The sequence below is a fragment of the Artemia franciscana genome, chromosome 16 (genome assembly GCF_032884065.1).
Source record: "Artemia franciscana chromosome 16, ASM3288406v1, whole genome shotgun sequence".
Taxonomy (NCBI): domain Eukaryota; kingdom Metazoa; phylum Arthropoda; class Branchiopoda; order Anostraca; family Artemiidae; genus Artemia; species Artemia franciscana.
In genome coordinates, this window is record NC_088878.1 from 13,660,786 (window position 1) to 13,680,039 (window position 19,254).

At 35.0% G+C, this 19,254-nt stretch overlaps 1 protein-coding gene across 1 annotated transcript in view; it reads left to right on the forward strand.

Annotated features, from left to right (window-relative positions):
* Positions 1-19,254, forward strand: part of LOC136037104 (cAMP-dependent protein kinase catalytic subunit 3-like) — a 159,074-nt gene that overhangs the window by 16,737 nt on the left and 123,083 nt on the right. Inside the window, exon 3 of the mRNA XM_065719564.1 lies at positions 2,543-2,652. Coding sequence (XP_065575636.1) covers positions 2,543-2,652 — 110 coding nt within the window. The remainder of the gene's footprint in view (positions 1-2,542; positions 2,653-19,254) is intronic.

The window sequence follows — 19,254 nt, forward strand, 5'->3', positions numbered from 1 at the left end:
TTCACTGGATTTCAAAAAATGTGCAATGTTACTCGATTGCACTTCAGAAATTCGAAAATATTTATTTTTTTAGTTACACTCTTATGGAACGCTCAATGTCCAAATACAGCTAAAAAACCTCTTTAATACATAAGAGGGACAAGCGAAATAATTAATATTATCGCAAAAATGACAACTTTTGCGGAAATAAAATTTTCCTGAGTAAAACTTTATCCTATGAAAAAGTTTTAGTTATGAGTTAAGCTCCTTTGTACATATTTTGTTGAAGTTCTTTTATTCTTGCATTAGGCTAGGCCTAGTATATTGTTACTGTATCCAAGCTAGTTCAAAAATGTGTAATCTGATTTCTAAATAAATTACGAACAGTATGGAAATTGCTTATTTAGATCATAAGTATGACGGATGTATTTAAGTATTACATTAATCAAACTTTACTGGTAATTTGGTCTAGTACTGCTCCCCAACTTAAAAAAAAGTTGAAAAGTATCTAAAATCTAGGCCCAATCAGTTAATATTTGCTATACTTTAGCATACAAATCGGAGATAATTAATGAGTAAACTTTTTATTTTTAGTGCGTGGTTTTTTATTGGGATGTAAAGGTAATTGTAGTTTTCTTAAGCAACTTATTTTGCGACGAGCTAATGAATGTGTATTTAAATCTCCTGAATCCCCTCCATACCTCTGGTTATGTTTGCTTGTCCTTTCGTCAAAGGTTCGGTAAGAAGCTTAGAATCCCCCATGTGACTTCTGCATTCGGCCGAAGATCAACTATCTCTATTGGAATAAAATAGGAAATTCTCTGCCTAGTCACATACCTCTTTTCTTTACTACAATCGCCTTTTTTGCCGGCTACCTAGGTAGCCTAGTTGTCGCCTCTTCTTTTAGATTGTGTTCGTCTGCTTTTTTTTCTTTTTCTCTGTTTTGTCTGTGGGTTTATTTTCTTTTTTAGTGAGTTGAGTAAATTTTTAGCCAGATTTATTTGGACAGTCAGTCATCAAGTGATAAAAAACTACATATTGTCTCAAATTTGCGCACCGTGATGGGGGGATGGGGTTGCAACTCCCAACTTTCTCCGTTATTATCGAAAATAACCTACCCAAGAGGGTCTATAGGCTCGGTCATCCTAGTATCTCATTCCCCTGAAGTCCTTCTCGCTTACTTATCTGAGTTAAACATTAATTAAGATACTGAATGGTTTTTAAATCATACCAATAACTGTATCTGAACTTAGATGCAAGGGCTCGTTCCGCACCAGCCCGTGGTCCTCCCTAGTTTTCAAAGGGTGACAGGAAGCCCTTGCAAAATAGCATCTTTAACGTTAAGATAGGTCGATTCGGTTTTATTTGTTATGGAACTTTCAAAAATTTAGTTTAATCTGACAAATAGTTAGATAATAGACTTTGGTGGCTTTTGCCTAGAAGGACACAAAGAATTGAGCGAAGAAAAAGGTTAAAAAATGTGCATACATACAGGAATTGAGCAGGGGCACAGGAGCATGTGTCTCGCTACAGAAAAGAGATCAACTTGCATGAAGGCTAAAGTCAAGGCCGTAGTAGAGAAATTGGAGGATCTTCCTCAATTCTAGGAAGATCCAATTTTGTAAAAATTTTGTTTCTAGGCTGAAATATCCACATTTTCATATTTTTAGTTTTTTTTATCGGGCAAGATTTTTGGTGAGAATCCTCTTATCAACCGAGTGCAAGGTTATGATTGAGGTAACCTTTAATATTTGAGTTTGGTCCAGTATTTCTGTTGACTTATTTCAACCATCGCGTCTGCTAGAGGCATATTGGTGGTATATCTTGTAACATTGCCTCAGTTCAAACGAATTTGGCAGTGTTAGCACCAACGTGATGCTTATGGTGGAAGACTTAAGTACCACCCTGTACCTCTAAGGATTTCTACTTCCAAATATATATGATCTTGCCACTCCTTGAATCTTGTCACCCTGGCGGTCGCCATGTTGGTTTTCATCGTTAATATAGTCCTATTGTTAATATTTATCAAAGTGTATTTGTTGTTTTATGGTTGTTTCACATAAGCCACTTTGAACTTGCATTATTTAGCTTATGTATATAACCTTATTTATGATCAATCAGCTAGAAATAATCTACAAATTTGAAACCGTCTTCCACGCTTGAGTTCCCTAACGCAAGTTGGAATATAGCAATGCAAAGCGCCCCTAATACTCATTGCAAATTGCTGGTTACGGATTTGAACTGTGAACTACCCCTTTTCTGTTTCAATCCCAACTTAAAAAAAAACACACACATACAAAAAAAACATTTTAAATTTCATGGAGGCCTAATGTCAAGTCATCTCCGACAGCTCTTTCATAGTTAAAATATAGCGTATCATCTTAAGAACAACAACACAAAATACTTAAACAAATTTGAAATGAAGAAAGATAAATCATTTATGCAAAAGTTAATGATCCAGAGTCTCTTGGTATTGTTTGCCTGCTGTTTTGTAAACAGGACAAGGAGGACTTGTGTATTGTAATGTATCATGGCAATAAACTTTAATTTGTTTTGTTTTCAGGGTGTGGACGTATCATGATTCTAGTTTCTTGTATATGCTTTTCGACTATGTCTGCGGTGGGGAACTTTTTTCATATTTACGAAGTGCTGGGAGATTTAGCAGTTTAACAGGTACAACCTTTTTTATTTCATATAAGGGTACTTACGTATTATCAAGAACACAGCCAAGAAGTTTGCTTTGTTTGATCTGAGTAAACCGGTTTTTCTCTTGGATTCGGTTATAATTACCTTATTCTTTCGTGAAATAAACTACGATGCATTTATATTTTTGTTAGATATTTAATATATAGAGGTGGTTAGGCTATGTATTTAATACAGCGCACTCTGGGCAGCCTGCTTTCCATAATTCATAATCGTAGTTTCCATGATTTTGTTTCTAAAGTATTATATTGTCATCAAATTTTGGTATATTTCATTATGATTAACCTAACATCCCTTTTTGAGTGTGTTCTGGATAATACGTAAGTAGGCTACTTACATAAGTTTACAAATTTTTTCGGGAAGGGAAATTTGGAATAAAGCGAATTACGAAGAAAGACGTCAAGTTTATACCAATTTTATTAGTTTGAGTTTTATTTGGCGGACCTGTTCAACTAGTCCTATTGACCCCTGACAGAACTGCAAATTTCAGGGAATGTATAAAAAAGATGTGGCACGATAAATCTGGTTCGATCCCAGTAACTTGGAATGAATCAAAGGTTTAAGTCAGCTTGGCGATGCCTCGCAAATAAAGAATGATACCTTTTTGCAACCCAGCTGGGGCTAACTAGAAGAAGGACATCGCCCAATGGGGTAGGAAGAGGTTATAGAGAAGACCTAGGGGTTCTGAAGAGCGGATATAAGAGAAGTTTTTAAGGAAGCAGGGATTTTATAGGAGGTACTAAAGAGTGAAGCTTTGAATTGACTGGGATGAAAGAGGAGTTCATGCAGTTATGATGTTTTCAAGTAGTTGGTTGGTCTCAAGGGATGGTTTCAAGGAGTTGGATGGTTTCAGTTATGATAGTTGCTTCGACAAGTTGTTAACAGTAGCAGTAATACTATTTAAGTTTGCAGAAACAATCTGTAGTCTGTTTTTATAAGCTAGGTAGCTCAATGTAAAAAATAAGAAAGTGGTTATGCAGACATTTTAAGAAGAGTTTTTGGTAGGGGACAAAATTGGCTTAACTAGATTTGACGGGCTATACTTATTTTCGAGATACAAACAGCCGTATTCCGTTCAGTGGTTTAGCAGCCAAGGAAAGAATTTATGAAGTTGAAGCCTGTCTTAAATGCGTAAATATCTACTTCCTTGCTATATAATGGCTGTAATTCAGATATTATCGGCTTGAAATGGGTTTCCATGGGGATAACTTTCCTTGTGGAAAAGTTTGATTTCTTGTCCCAATTTTGTAAGAACGACTCCTAAAACACGAGGGTTGTTTAATTAGAATTGGAAGCTTTTAAGAGTCTTGAAAACCTTACCGTGAAGAGCAAGGTATTGGGGAGGGGGCAACCCCTTCATATACCGAATTATTTCTGTTCGTTTTGAGTATGCTGTTAGGTTTTTCTAAGAAATTTCAGATACGCCCTTTTGACAACCTACACTGTAAAAAAAAGAATTGTTTGAGATTCAGCAAACATTGTTTGTAATGATTATGAACAACAAAGTTGTAATTTCAGCAGATGAAATTGAATATTAGAGACCATATTGGATTTCCATGATCATTACTGTATATCCAATTTGTTGAGAAACAAAACTATTGGATTCCCATACCCAAATTGAATTATCTAATCTTTAAAATAAACAATATACACAAGATAAATAATCATTTATTTGAAAAAACGTCAAAAATATTTTAGAAAAATGTGATATCTTCAATTTCTTAAGCTTCTCAGGCTAACAGCCGACACCTCTGTAAAAAGCTTATGCACGTCAGGAAAGGTTGGTTTTCCTTCCATCTGGAAAACGAACCGGAAAAGAAGATGCAATCAAAACTAAGGAACAAATAAGATGGAACCCATTCCCTCTTATTCCTTTTTCTTATTTTCTTTTCAAGAGGCAAAAAAGAGACAGGGTTCAATAATTATGATATAAATCCAGTCTTTTCTCGACACCTTCGATCTACCGATTCGATAGACCCAGTTCTGATTAAATAAAAAAAAAAATTAACTGAAAGTAAGGAGCAACTTTAAAATTCAAAACAAACTGAAATGATTCTATATATGAAGGGTTTACCTCCTCCTCAGTACCTTGCTCTTCGCGGTAAGGTTTCTAGCGCTTTTGAAAAGTTTCCTATTCTAATTAAACGACCCCTGTGTTTCAGGAGTTGTTCTTGCAACATTGGGACGAGAAATCAAACTTTTCTCCACAAGGAAAATTTTCCCCGTAGAAACCCACCTAAAGCCGAAATTCTCCCCTTCAGAAAATATGTGGTGATTCCTAATACCAAATATTATCCGTAAATAATGGTCAATTTTTTAGCTTAAAGATGTATCCCCTGGAGCTGGGAAGGGTTATTTTATCTCAAAATTTTGATCGGACAATTTTTGGGGAAAACGGGCGGTGCAGGGGGATTAGTTGCCCTCTTCCTTTTTGTTACTTAAGAAGGGCACTAGAACTTTTAATTTTCACAAGTGAGTCCTCTTCAAATGTTCTAGGATCATTTGTTCGATATGATCACTCCTGGGAAAAATAAAAATGAAATAAACACGCAGTCGTGATCTTTCTTCTGAGAAAAAATACGAAATTCCACATTTTGAAGATAGGAGTTTTGAACCTGTACAGTAGAAATCTCTGATACACTGAATCTGATGGTGTGATATTCATTAATATTCTATGACTTTTAGGAGCTGTTTCTTCCTTTTTTGAAAATATTCCCTGTCTCATAACTTTTAATGGGTAAAACTAAACTTGATAAAACACACACACACACACACACACATATATATATATATATATATATATATATATATATATATATATATATATATATATATATATATATATACATATATATATATATATATATATATATATATATATATATATATATATATATATATACATATATATATATATATATATATATATATATATATATATATATATATACATATATATATATATATATATATATATATATATAATATATATATATATATATATATATATATATATATATATATATATATATATATATTTGAAATCAACATAAGAATTCAATTCTTTCCAAAAATCCGGTATATCTATTGGTATCAAATTCTCGTTTATTAAAGTTTTGGCTACTATTGAGCCGTATTGCTCCTTACTTAAGGCTTGTTACCACGAACTGTTTGATAAATCCAGAAATGTTGAAATATTGAGAAATGTTGAAATATAAATCCAGAAATGTTGAAATGTTCATAATAGAACTATTATAATCTTATAAAAACCGTTAATTATTAGTTTAATAACTTTAAGATGAAACAGAAAAAAAATACATAAAACCCTGGTGATGCATCGAATTCGAATAGACGCAAAAGGCCATAGATTTGCATTAGACGGGTGATACCTTGTTTAATTTATACCTCTTCTCCCCCTGGCCCTCTTCTATATTTATCTGAATGCTCAGAGAAAATTAGAAATATTTTGAGATAAAAAGCACTTTTCGAGGGATCTGGAATCCCTGCCCACCAAAACAATGGCCTGTCAGCTTACTTACTTGTACTTGTTGCGGGACCAGACAAGGACGCCTTACCCGGTATGTAAAAGACTACGTATGGTTGGCTCCCATTTTTCGCGATCTCGCGCCAGCTCTTCAGCAAACTGGAGCCAGCGGCTCTCCCCCTTTCTTCCAAACCTTCGATCGCAAATAGGACGAGGTCGGTCTTGGCAGTTGCCCACCAATTCTTCAATTGACCTCCTCGTCATCTACGCCAATCTGGCAACGGGGCAATTAGAATCACTTGCTTTTATGATTCGGTCATTGGGTCTTCTAAGGACATGGCCAGGCCAACGCGTCTTTTCTGTTTGACAATCTTGGCAGCGGGTTTGATGTTACATCAGTGGTGGCGTACATCAACATTTGAGATTGTATCGGAGTATCGAATCCTCAGGATTTTTCATAGACAGCGGTGGTCAAAGACTTCCAAATCATGGAGATGAAGCGCCTTCAATGGCCAAGCTTCGAGAGCATAGAAGAGAACAGATCTAATAGCCTCTTTATAGACAGAAATTTTTGTCTTCATGCTGATCTCCCGCTGGTTCCATAAATGACGAGGAAGTCATGGGAAAATGGCTTGGGTTTTCTTGATTCTGTTCTCTACGTCAAGATCACAGCCTCCACGAGGGTCTATTATTGAGCTAAGATAGGTGAAGCTATTGACGTCTTCCAATTCTTGTCCGTAAAGCACAAGCTGATAATCCGACTGTATATTTAGATCCATGACTTTTGTTTTGGCCGTGTTCATCTTCATACCCACTATCTGAGAGAAATGCGCTGTTTCATTTAAGATTGCTTAGGCATTTGCTGGATCAGCAGCAAAAGTGTTGATGTCATTCGCGTAGTCCGGGTCAGACACGTTAATGCCCAACACCATAACAACACCATCAACACTTGAAAGCTCTTTCTAGAATCCAGTCTATACAGTAGTTAAACAAAAGAGCGGACAATATGCACCCTGTTTTACACCGCTTTCCGCACGGAAGGGCTTAGTGTCTTCACCCAGCACTCTTACAGTTCATTTGCAATGCTCGTAGTAGGCCTTCAACAGTTCCACGAATTCAAACGGCATACCATCTTTCAACAGGATTTGCCAAGGTTTTCGCGGGTTACAGACTCGAAAGCAGCCAGAAAATCAAGTAACATGTTAATTATGGAAGGGTTCGCACAGTTGGAAAATAAGGCGAAGAGTGAAGATCTGGTCAGTGCACCCTCTCCCTCTTCAAAATCCGCACTGACTTCCACGTGCCTGCTTATTCCCTGCTTCCTCGAAACTTTTAACCAAAATCATCGCGAATACTTTGATAGCCATATCCATGAGTGATACCCCTCGGTAGTTGTGGCTATCGCATTGTTTTCTTAGAAACACATTTTAAAACCTTTATTTGCTATGGGCTGTTTTGAGCCCTTTTATTCTATTAGGGGTTAAAATGTAGCCTCCCTCGGAAGAAATTATTGAATTTTTAATGATCAATAAAAAGACGTCAAGTAATGTATTAACTTTCACCTTATCTAAATTGTGTGTAAACCTGCGTATTTTTGACATAGTGCATAAGTTTTCAAAATTGTATGTATATATATATAAAATATATATATATATATATATATATATATATATATATATATATATATATATATATATATATATATATATTCTAAAACTTACCATTGTTTTTAGGCTTCTTCTGTGTTCCTTTTCTAAGTCCGACTGGTCAAACATCAATGTTCCCTTGCTTTAAAAATATGACGAATAAGAGGATTCTTGTTTCTAGGTTTCTTTCCCCTAAATGTTTAAAATCAGGCCATTGCTCTATAAAGTCCATACGACGAAAAAACAAAGTCAAAATAGCTTTGGTTAAAACAAAAAACCTTCTTCAGAGGTACATATATATATATTGTATTTGTTATCTTATATTAAGTTTTAGAATGTCATAGTTTGAGATGATTTGCCCTTTATAACCTCTGAAGAAGATTCAGAGGTAATAAAGATAACATAATAAGATAAAAAGATAACTAAATAAGATAATATATATATATATATATATATATATATATATATATATATATATATATATATATATATATATATATATATATAGTGCTTATATTTCATAGCGCCTGTGTTTTTCTTACTAATCCTAATTAAAAATCACAAAATATGATGAACAGACAATACTTTAGAAACAAATTCGGGATATATTTGTACATTAGGGGGTTGGGGTGGAGTAAAGTATAACATGTGTGTATGCAAAACGTGTTAGGTACAGCTATTGGTAATGAACCTTAAGTAAGGAGCGACACGGCTCAATAGTAACCAAAACTTTAATAAACAAGATTTAGATACTAATAGATATAACAAAAGAATTGGATATCTATGTTGATTTCAAATATATATGTTTCATGAAGTTTAGTCTTACCGATTAAAATTTACGAGCCTGGGAATATTTTCTAAAAAGGAAGAAACAACTCCCAAAACTCATAGAATCTTAATGAAAAACACACCATCAGATGCAATGTATCAGATATTTATACTGTTGAGGTTTAAAGCTCCTATTTTCAAAAATGTGGAATTTTGTATTTTTATCAGGAGAAAGATCACTGATGCGTGTTTATTTTATTTTTTTTTCTTTTCCCAGGGGTGATCGTATCGAAAAAACGATCCTAGAACATTTGAAGAGGACTCATTTGAGAAAATTAAAAGTTCTAGTACCCTTTTTAAGTAACAAAAAGAAAGAGGGCAACTAACCTCCCTGTCCCGTCCACTTCCCCAAAAATTGTCCGATCAAAATTTTGAAATTTAATACCCATTCCCAGCTCCTGGGGATACGTTTTTAAGCTATAAAATTTGCCCATTGTTTATTTATAATATTTGATATTGGGAAGCATCAGACATTTCTTGGAAGGGGGATTTTTGGCTTCAGGTGGGTTTCGATGGGGGAAATTTTCATTGTGGAAAAAAACCCTGAACCCTGTCTCTCCTGTATAATTTCCTAGGTTTATAATCTTACTTCTAGTCTTAGAGATTCAGTCTCCCTTTCTAATCATCAAAATTAACAATAAACGCCAGATATATAATTATTTATTGCAAAAACCTGAAATATATTTCAGGCAAATGTGATACCTTCAATTTATAGTCTTAGAGAATCAATTTTTTGTTGACAAGAATCTAAAATTTTGAAAACAATTGTCTTCGACGAATTTCCAGAATCAAATGGATGGACAAAATTACCGACTCATTCATTTCAGAGAAGACTAAACTGAGGACAGAAGACTAAACCTGTTTGCATGGTTCGATTATATAGAGGTTATTACTTGTGGTACTTATGTATTGTTCAGAACACACTCAATAAGTGAAGTTAGGTTCTTTCATGAAACAAACTACGATGCAGGTACAATTTAGTTAAATATTTTATATGTAGAAGTGATTAGGTGAAGCTAGGTGTTTGATATAATGCACCCCCCCCCCATATAGCCCAAACTTTTGATAAAGTTAATGAAATAAAACAAAATATGATGAAAATATAATACTTTATTAGGAAAATTGTAAAATTACACCTTAGAATTATGTACCCAGAAAGCAGAAATCAAACAGTTCGCGGTAACGAACTGTAGTAAGGAGCGACCCGGCTCAATAGTAACCGAAACTCTAAAAAATGACATTTTTATACCAATAGTTACACCAAAAGAATCGCATTTTAATGCTGACTTTAAACATATAAGTTTCATTAATATCAGTTATACCCATCAAAAGTTACGAGCCTGAGAAAATTTGTCTCATTTTAGAAAATAGGGGGAAACACCACCTAAAAGTCATACAATCTTAACGAAAATCACACCATCAGTTTCAGCGTATCAGAGAACCTTGTTGTAGAAGTTTCAAGCTCCTATCTACAAAAATGTGGAATTTCGCATTTTTTGCCAGGAGACAGATCAAGGATGCGTGTTTATTTGTTTGTTTGTTTGTTTTTTTTTCGCCCAGGGGTGATTGTATCGACTGAGTTGTCCTAGAATGTCGTGAGAGGGCTCATTCTAATGGAAATTAAAAGTTCTAGTGCCCTTTTTAAGTGACCAAAAAAATTGGAGGGCATCTAAGACCCCTCCCACGCTCCAGTGGCTGTCTCAATTCTGAGATAGCCATTTTATTCACCATAGTCGAAAAACCTAATCACTATGTCTTTGGGGACGACTTACTCCCCCGCAGTCCTCGTGGGAGGGGCTGCAAGTTGCAAACTTTGACCTGTGTTTACATATAGTAATGGTTACTAGGAAGTGTACAGACGTTTTCAGGGGGATTTTTTTTGTTGAGGGGGGGGGGAGAGTTGAGGGGTGGTTGCGTGGGAGGATATTTCCATGGAGAAAATTCTCATGGGGGAAGAGAATTTCAATGAAGGGGCGCAGGATTTTCTAGCATTATTTGAAAAAACAATGAAAAAATAAATATGAAAAGTTTTTTGTACTGAAAGTAAGGAGCAGCATTAAAAGTTAAAACGAACAAAAATTATTACGCATATGAGGGGTTTACCTCCTCGTTATACCTCACTCTTTACGCTAAAGTATTTTTAGTAAATTCAACTATTTATTCTACGGCCTTTGTGATTCAGATGGCATTCTTAAGGAATTGGGACAAAATCCAAGCATTAGTGTTAAAGAGCGACGAAGGTTGAACCCTCTCATATACGCAATAAAAACATACGAAGATAGAAGTTCGTTACGTAAGTTAATTCGTTAGTTACGTATATTTTTTACCAATGAAAAAGTGTTTAAAAAGTTCTAGTTGCTTTTTTAAGTAGTCAAAAAATTGGAGGGCAACTAGGCCTCCTCCCTCACTCCTTTTTTCTCAAAATCTTCCGATTAATTGCAATTAATTAATATGCAAATTTCGTTTTAATTATTTAAGTGCGGAGAGTCAAGATCAAAACATGCATTAATTTAAAAACGTCCAGAAATTAAATAATGAAAAAACAAGTTTTTTAAATGAAAGTAAGGAGCAACATTAAAACTTAAAACGAACAGAGATTACTCCGTATATGAAAGGGGCTTTTCCTCCTCAACGCCCCGCTCTTTACGCTAAAGTTTCTTACTGTTTTAAAAATAGAGTTAAGAGAAAGAGTCAAACTTTAGCGTAAAGAGCGAGGCGTTGTGGGGAAAAGCCCCTTTCATATACGGAGTAATTTCTGTTCGTTTTAAGTTTTAATGTTGCTCCTTACTTTCATTTAAAAAAACTTGTTTTTTCTATTTAATATCGTTAAGAATCAAACAAAAACAAAGTAGAAACAATAGGGAAAATCTTTTCAAGACAGTGTAAATCAATTCTGTGAATATTTCTGCCCTATGTCCATGGGCCGTCTTCAGCACAATACGAGAACGAGAAAGAAAATATGTATATATAAATAAACTTACATTAAAATGTGAGAATTAAAACTAATTATGTTTTTTTTAAACTTTTTCAAAAACAGCCCTTGCATCCTTACTTCGACGAAGTTCAACCAGACTGACAAAAAGAATGAAGTGAGATGATAAATTCATTCAAACTAAAGAGAACAAAGTGATTAAATGTAATTTCTCAGAGCCAACCTTGCATTTTTAGCAGCCTGTCTCAAAGGCCTTTTCATAACTGGTTCAATACTATTATAAGTCGGTTTGGAAAAATATTTTGTTAGATCATTTTTAACTAAATTTGAGTATAAAGAATTTAGTGAGTACTCCCCTAAGTCCCTGTTCAAAGAAATATTATTATTTATTTTGAGACTAATTTCGATTGATTACCGAACTATCTGTTTTATCCCGAAATCATTACTGATGAGTGAAGATTTTTCAAAAAGTATCGTGTGGGAAGGATTATTAAATATATGCCGACCTAAAGCAGAATCAAAGCATTTGTTGGAACTAATTGAGATTAATGTATCATAATCTTTTTGGCTACTTAAAAGAGGTACTGGAACTTCTTATTTCTTTTGAAAACCTCTTTGACTACAACTTGTTTGAGCTTCTGAGACGGTTTTGGTAAAACGAGTAGATGTAAAATCATATACCAGATATAAGTTAAAATATGATGCTGCCACCCCCTCAAGTCCTTTAACTTCTTTTTATTTAATATTATAAGAATGTGGCACTATAAACCAATACCGTATTCATGAATTCAGCTTTCGGGAGGGGGGAGGGAAGAAAATGAAAATCAAAAATAATTTAAATGGACTTGGTTTCATATTTACGAGTCAAAAAGAAATTCCAGGGAGAAGGGAGATAAATAGTTCATTATATACATGGATGTTTGAATTGTTCCGAATGTACCGAATTGTACCGGAAACCAGAGCAGTTCCTCGGCTGGAGGATTTCCTATTTTGATAAAATATTTCACTTTAATTCGGCTTTTTTTGTTTGTGTTTGAGTAAGGAGGTGACACTGTATTTAATTTTTCCCCGGGCACGACCAACTTTAGAAATGACTATACCGGGTCCTCTAAATTGTACCAAAAACAGTACAATTTTATCCCGTTGGTAACGCTGCTTTGAACCTTCCGAAAAAGTTCCATCTATCACTACGTCTGTAGTCTGTAGCTTTGAAATAAACAGGATTGCCACCGATATTACGTTCGTACTGGTTTCTTTACAGAAAGTCACTGCGGAGATCGTGGCCCTGAAGACGTTACGTTTTGGTTTCGATATTCAAATGTTGTTGAATAGAAATCAAAGTTATACAATGAATTTTATCAGTCGAAAAACAGGAAGGTGTCAAATTTTGAAGCGATGACATAAAAATCGACAAATTCGTATCTGGAGTCCTATGCATTCTTCAAAAAATAGGTCATATATATTGTAATTATAGCGTGGTATCTCCCTTTACTCACTTCTCTGACTCTGGTCAGCAGGTCGAGGCTTTGCCCTCGCACTTCTGGCCATACTCCCTCCGCTCCCTACGGTCAAGAGCTCAGGCAATTTTTTTCATAACTTTATGCTTCCAGTATAGTTTTTAATGAGAGTTTATAGCGTCCGTGTTGTAGAATACATATTCCAGAATCACGACGATCGGCATGTAATTTCCCTCACGGATCTCGTATATTATATGCACTCGTACACACACCCATCTTTATGTATCGTTTGTAAGGAAGAGATTATATGTACGCAGTTCATGGTAACGATTGCAATGTCAAACGTTTCGCGGTAACGAAGTTTAATCACAGAAGAACTTGTTTTAGTTGTAGACAAAGTTCTTAAAAAAGAATTTTGATAATAGTATATACATAAAAAAATTGTCTTTGTGTGTTCGTTCAAACAAAATTACTTAAGTTTAAAATTACTTATCAAAAGTGTCGAACCTGAAAACTGTCAATTTTTTTAAAAAAAGGGAAGGGCGACAACTCAAAGAAGGGAAGTGATATTGATGAAAATCATATAAATCAGACTCGTCATATCACAAACATTAACAAAGAGGTTTCAAGCCGCTATCTATAAAAATACAAAATTTTGTGTTTTTTTCGTGAAGGTTAGTCACGGACGCATGTTTATTTCTTTTGTCCAGTAGGGATCGTATCGAACAAGTGGTCCTAAGATATTGAGCGAGGGCTCATTTGGATCGAAATTGAAAGTCCTCCTGCCCTTTCGTAATTAGCCAAAAACATCCTGCCACAGGAAAGTAGTGTTTTAAGCCATTTAGTGGCGCAAAACAACAATGTTGGCCTGTGGAGGGCCTAACTCTCACAGGAAAGTAGTGTCACATGGTAGTGCATTTGCTCCTAAAGTTACGTGTAGTCTGTACAAAATAAACAGTTACTTGAAGCGTTCTTTCTACTGAGTTTATTCATATGGGGATCATAGAACTTAGCTGCAGTGGTGTACAATTATTGGGTAGTACGTCAGTGGATCTTCCTGTGAGTGTGAAGGGGAGGGGTAGTTAGATCCTCAAAACTGCATTTTAAGCCAAAATTTTGTACTTTCCTTTGAACATTCAGATAGATGTACAAGTTTGGGGGGGGGAAGGGTGTCATGATTTTTTCTCTAATCTCCCTTCATTCTAAGGAATGGTTTTTTTTTTACCTAGCCTGTAATATGACTGTTGCATAGTAAAACGTCCCTGCATATAGCAGAATTATTTTAAGTGTAACACAGGAAACTACAGCGATATAATTACTTGTAAAAAAGGAAAGCTGTTGGGGCACGGTCACACCCAGGATTTTTTTTTCGAAGAGGATATTTTTTCATTTAGGGGTGGGGGAGGGAGGTTCAAAAAACAGTTTTTACCAAGGCGTCAGAGATTTGTGTATGTGTATTTTTGTTATACGGATACGTATAACATTTCCCCTTGAAAACTGTCTCCTTGAAAACTGTAAAAACAATGGCACAAAATCTGTTTTTGATGTATCAAACCCTCCATCTCTTAGAAATCTTTTAAGGGGTACATCCTGGGATTATCCACCATTCAGGGATGATGTAAACTCTGCTCTATGGATATTAAACTTGAATTTACAAAAATTGAACGAGAAAGCAGGTGGGGGGGGGGGGGTTTGCAGTCTCAGTCAGCACAAAAGCGTTCTAAATAATCGTTAATGGAGAAAAACTCCAGAAATCTAGAAGAAAGCTTGGCGTAAAATACGGCTGCGGTGAATAAATACGTTTCTGTTTCAGCATGGTAAAAGCTGAAGTCTAATTCTTTTTCGTTAGAGCTGACCTGATAATTTGAAAATAAAAGTAAAGCCTAGAAATTTGAACCCTTCAATTCCAACCCCTGTTCGTAGAGATGGGTCCCCTATAGAAGTAACTCTAGCTAGTAGATCATATGATCCCAGCCTCTGCGTATTTTCTTTTAGAAAATACGCGTCTATAATATACCCCGTAATTTAATTACATCTGGAGAATGACAGACTTTATAATAAGCATTGTCAAAAACTTGCCAATAAAAACGTGCAATTTTACGCGTAAGCAGTTTTTTTGGGGGGATGGGGCTGGATCTGTAAAAGCAGCATGAATATGATAAGACACTGTGATAGAACATAACTATGGTATTTTTGGGGGTAGGGCCCCATGTTCCCCTCTCACTGCCTCCGCGCCTGCATTTTTACGGACCCAAAATCCAGATTTAAGAAAGTCAGCGGAATAAACGCTACAGTAATTGTATGATACAGCGACCATACTCACGACGTGAAGTTAGGTTAATCACAATGAAATATTCCAAATTATGATAAGAATATTATGGAAAATACAACTGAGAATTGTGGCAAGCAGGCCGTCCAGAACACATTATGATAAATACCTAACCTAACCACCTCTATGGATTAAATGTTTAATTAAAATGTACCTGCAAAGTTGTTGATTTCGTTCAGGCTAAGCTGATTACCTCCGATTCGACACAGGAAAACAGTTTCATTACAGACCAAGAACAAATTGTGGTTGCTGTATCATACAAGTAACAATGCTACAAAAGACCATTAGCCCTAGGAAATTTTCCTAGCTAAAAACTGAAATAAAACACGTTCGAATGGAAATTTGAACATATAAAATATTCGAACGTAGTTGTTTTATAATATGAAACAAATATAAAAATATCATAATAGCATAATTATACTTGTAATATAAAATATTATACGGGACAGTCAAATTTATTGCAAAATAGAGAAATAAGAGGGACATAAGTGAAAATACCAGATAGAAAAATAACAGTTAATCGACAGTTCAAAAGCGCTCGTAAAAAAAGATTGAGCAATCTCACAATTGCGAAAGTTGTCATCTACAATGGTTTCTACTGCGTTGTCCCAAGAACTGAGGGCTTGCCAATTCGCTACTCTATAAAAGGTGGATCGATGGTGCTCAAGTCACACACCTGAATAAAATAGGATTGCGCACTGATTCAGCGCCAATGATAATATGTTCAATGTGTAAATCTGGTGAGTTGGGATTATAGATTTATTACATGAATAGATACTACATAATATAGAAAAAACATTGCAAAGCATGACAACTTCGCTGGTGGAACGGAAGAAGAAGCACAAGGAGCTTGCCAAAACACACGCTGTCTTTAGTCTACTAAACTAAATAAAAAAACAAGTTTTTTGAAATGAAAGTAAGGAGCGACATTAAAACTTAAAACGAACAGAAATTACTCCGTGTATGAAAGGGGCTTTTCCTCCTCGACATCCCGCTCTTTACGCTAAAGTTTTTTATTGTTTTAAAAAGCAGAGTTGCGAGAAAGAATCAAACTTTAGCGCAAGGAGCGGGGATTTTTAAAGTTTCGGTTACTATTGAGCCGGGTCGCTCCTTACTACAGTTCGTTACCACGAACTGTTTCATGAAGAAATGTATCTATATTTTGGTTATTTTCAACTTTCAAATGTCCCTTTATCAATTGCTGTGCTGCATGAGGTGTTTGATGGTTCTTTTTTCTTCTTTGGCTTACTGCACAGGTAAACAATTAGCCGAAAAAAAGACAGTACTTAAAAAAAAAGACAAGATCGGAAACTAGTGCTAGTGTCTAAAAACCTGCTAATACCCGCTAACACTTGGCATTTTCTGGCATTTTTAAAAATTTTGCGTAAAAAGTATTTTACTGTTTTAAAAAGAAGAGTTGAGAGAAAGAGTTAAACTTTAGCGTAAAGAGCGGGGCGCTGATGAGGAAGCAGCCCCTTTCATATAAGAAGTAATTTCTGTTCGTTTTAATTTTAACGTCGCTCCCTACTTTCAGTTAAAAAAAAACTTGTTTTTTTTTATTTAATCTCTTCGTAAAACGAGTTTCTTCATGGAACTTGTTGCGTGCTGATTTTTGTTCATGAAACTTGTTGCATATTAATTCTTCTCTTCGTGAAACCTGTACATTGATTTTTCTAATCGTGAAACTGATTTTGTTCATAGAACTTGTTACCTGATAATTTATATTCATGAAACTTGTTGCATGTTGATTTTCTCTTCGTGAAACTCGTACATGGATTTTTCTCCTCGTGAAACTGATTTGTTCAAATATTTCTCTAACAAAAAATTATTCTTACAAAACAAAAATACATTTAAAAAAATCAGAGACTGTTCTTACAAAATACTGAATACTTCTTACAAAACAAAAACTACATCTTACAAAGCAAAAAATAATTCTTATAAAACAAAAATACATCCGCAACAATCACAAGCTCTTCATGTAAAATATTTGTTACAAACAAAAAATACTTCCTACAAAAAAATCTTACAAAACTAAAATTGGGGAAAAAGAAAAACCAACATACACCAAGTTTCGCGAAGAGAAAAATCAACACGCAAAAGTTTTCATGAACAAAAATAAGCACGCAACGATTTCCATGAAGACAATCAGTTTTAGGAGGAGAAAAATCAACGTACAAGTTTCACGAAGAGAAAAATTAGCCTGCACCAAGTTTCACGAACTAAAAATCAGCACGCAGCAAGTTCCATCAACAAAATATTACTTTAAAAAAGTAATAGCATTGTAATAGGTAGGTGTAGCCTAATTGAGCGAAAATCAATAGGATTAGGACACTTATGCTCTCACGTGGTTGGAAACAAGCGATCAAGTTAGTCATTCTAGTACGCGCGAACAGCCGAATCTAGTAATCATTCTAGTATCATGTAGCCGAATCAAAATATTAGAAACACTTGTCGGTCTAGATGTTCAAGGCACAATTCCATTGGAAGGAAATGCCCTTTCGAATCCTAACTGCAAAAAAATCTTTGGAATATAAAGGTTCCCTGAGAAAAATGTATTGAAAGAAAAAAATAAATCTCAAAAAGAAAAAAAGCCTTTAAAGAAAAAGATATTCTGAATAAATAAAACGCCTTGAACGAAAAAAAAACGGCTTGAAAGAAGAAAGAACGCCTTGAAAGAAAACAAATCCCGAAGAAAAAATTTATTAAAGTATTGTGTAACACCGATGTGCACCGTCATTACGTAACTACTCACGGGTGCGCTGCCACTCCGTAACATCCTACATGTTCACTGACATTACGTAACGCTTAAGTGTGCCCCTCCCCCCGCTATTACGTAACACCCAGTGTGCCCCCTCATTACGTATCATCCCACGTATGCGCCGTCACTACATAACAGTCACGTTTGCGCTGTCATTACACAACGCCCATGTTTGCCCCTCCTCATTAAGTGGCACTGAAGTGTAAGATTGCGTCAAGTCCCATGTGTGCATTGCAATTACGTGCCATCTTACGTGAGCAAATGATTAAAAATATATCATGAAGTTAAGGTAAACTATTATTTCAGAAATGTCTTTTAAAAATTAAGTAACGGTGCTTGAAAGAATCGGAAGTTAAATGTAGCATTGCGTGTGCGGTGATCTTTGGGATCTTGAGATTTTTGATGTGATTAGTATGGACAGCTAATTAGAACCAGGATATTCATTTCAGTGCTGATTTCTGCCGTAATATAATCACCATTAGTTCTTGAATGTTTATAACCACAGTCAAATCATTCCGGCTAAAAGCTTCATGACGAATTGACATTATCGTATCTAAAGACAAAATACTAATATAGATGTGGGCACCATGGGTCCTAGAATATTTGAGACACTCCTAGATTTAGAGGTACTATCCCAACGTCCATGAGAATTATCACAAATATCCCAATTTCCATTACTTAAAAGGAGAAAAATATCCTTATTGAAATATGCAGACTTCAATTTCAAAATAAAGAAGCTTTGCTACAGAAGCATCCAATTCCATGGCCTTTCCTTTAGAAGGCATCTATGAGGCATAGTTAGTCCAATTTCTTCTTGTTTCAAGCCAAAGTACAAGACGATAAGCAGTAAAATTTTGCAATGCTTTTTCTTTAATGACGTAATTTAATGCTTTTTCTTTAATGACGTAACTTGAATCTCCATTTTCTGGAAAGACTTACTTTCATTAAAAATTATTATTAATTTTACTATCAACCATTGCTGTCATGAGTTACAGTAGAACAGGTATTGACACTCTTTCTGTGGTAAATCACACTTAATAATTAACCGGAAAAGACATACTTATGAGGAATTTAGCGTTTCATATTAGCGTTTCATGGCATTTTTTCAGTGTAGCAAAAAGACAAATTAGCCTTGTAA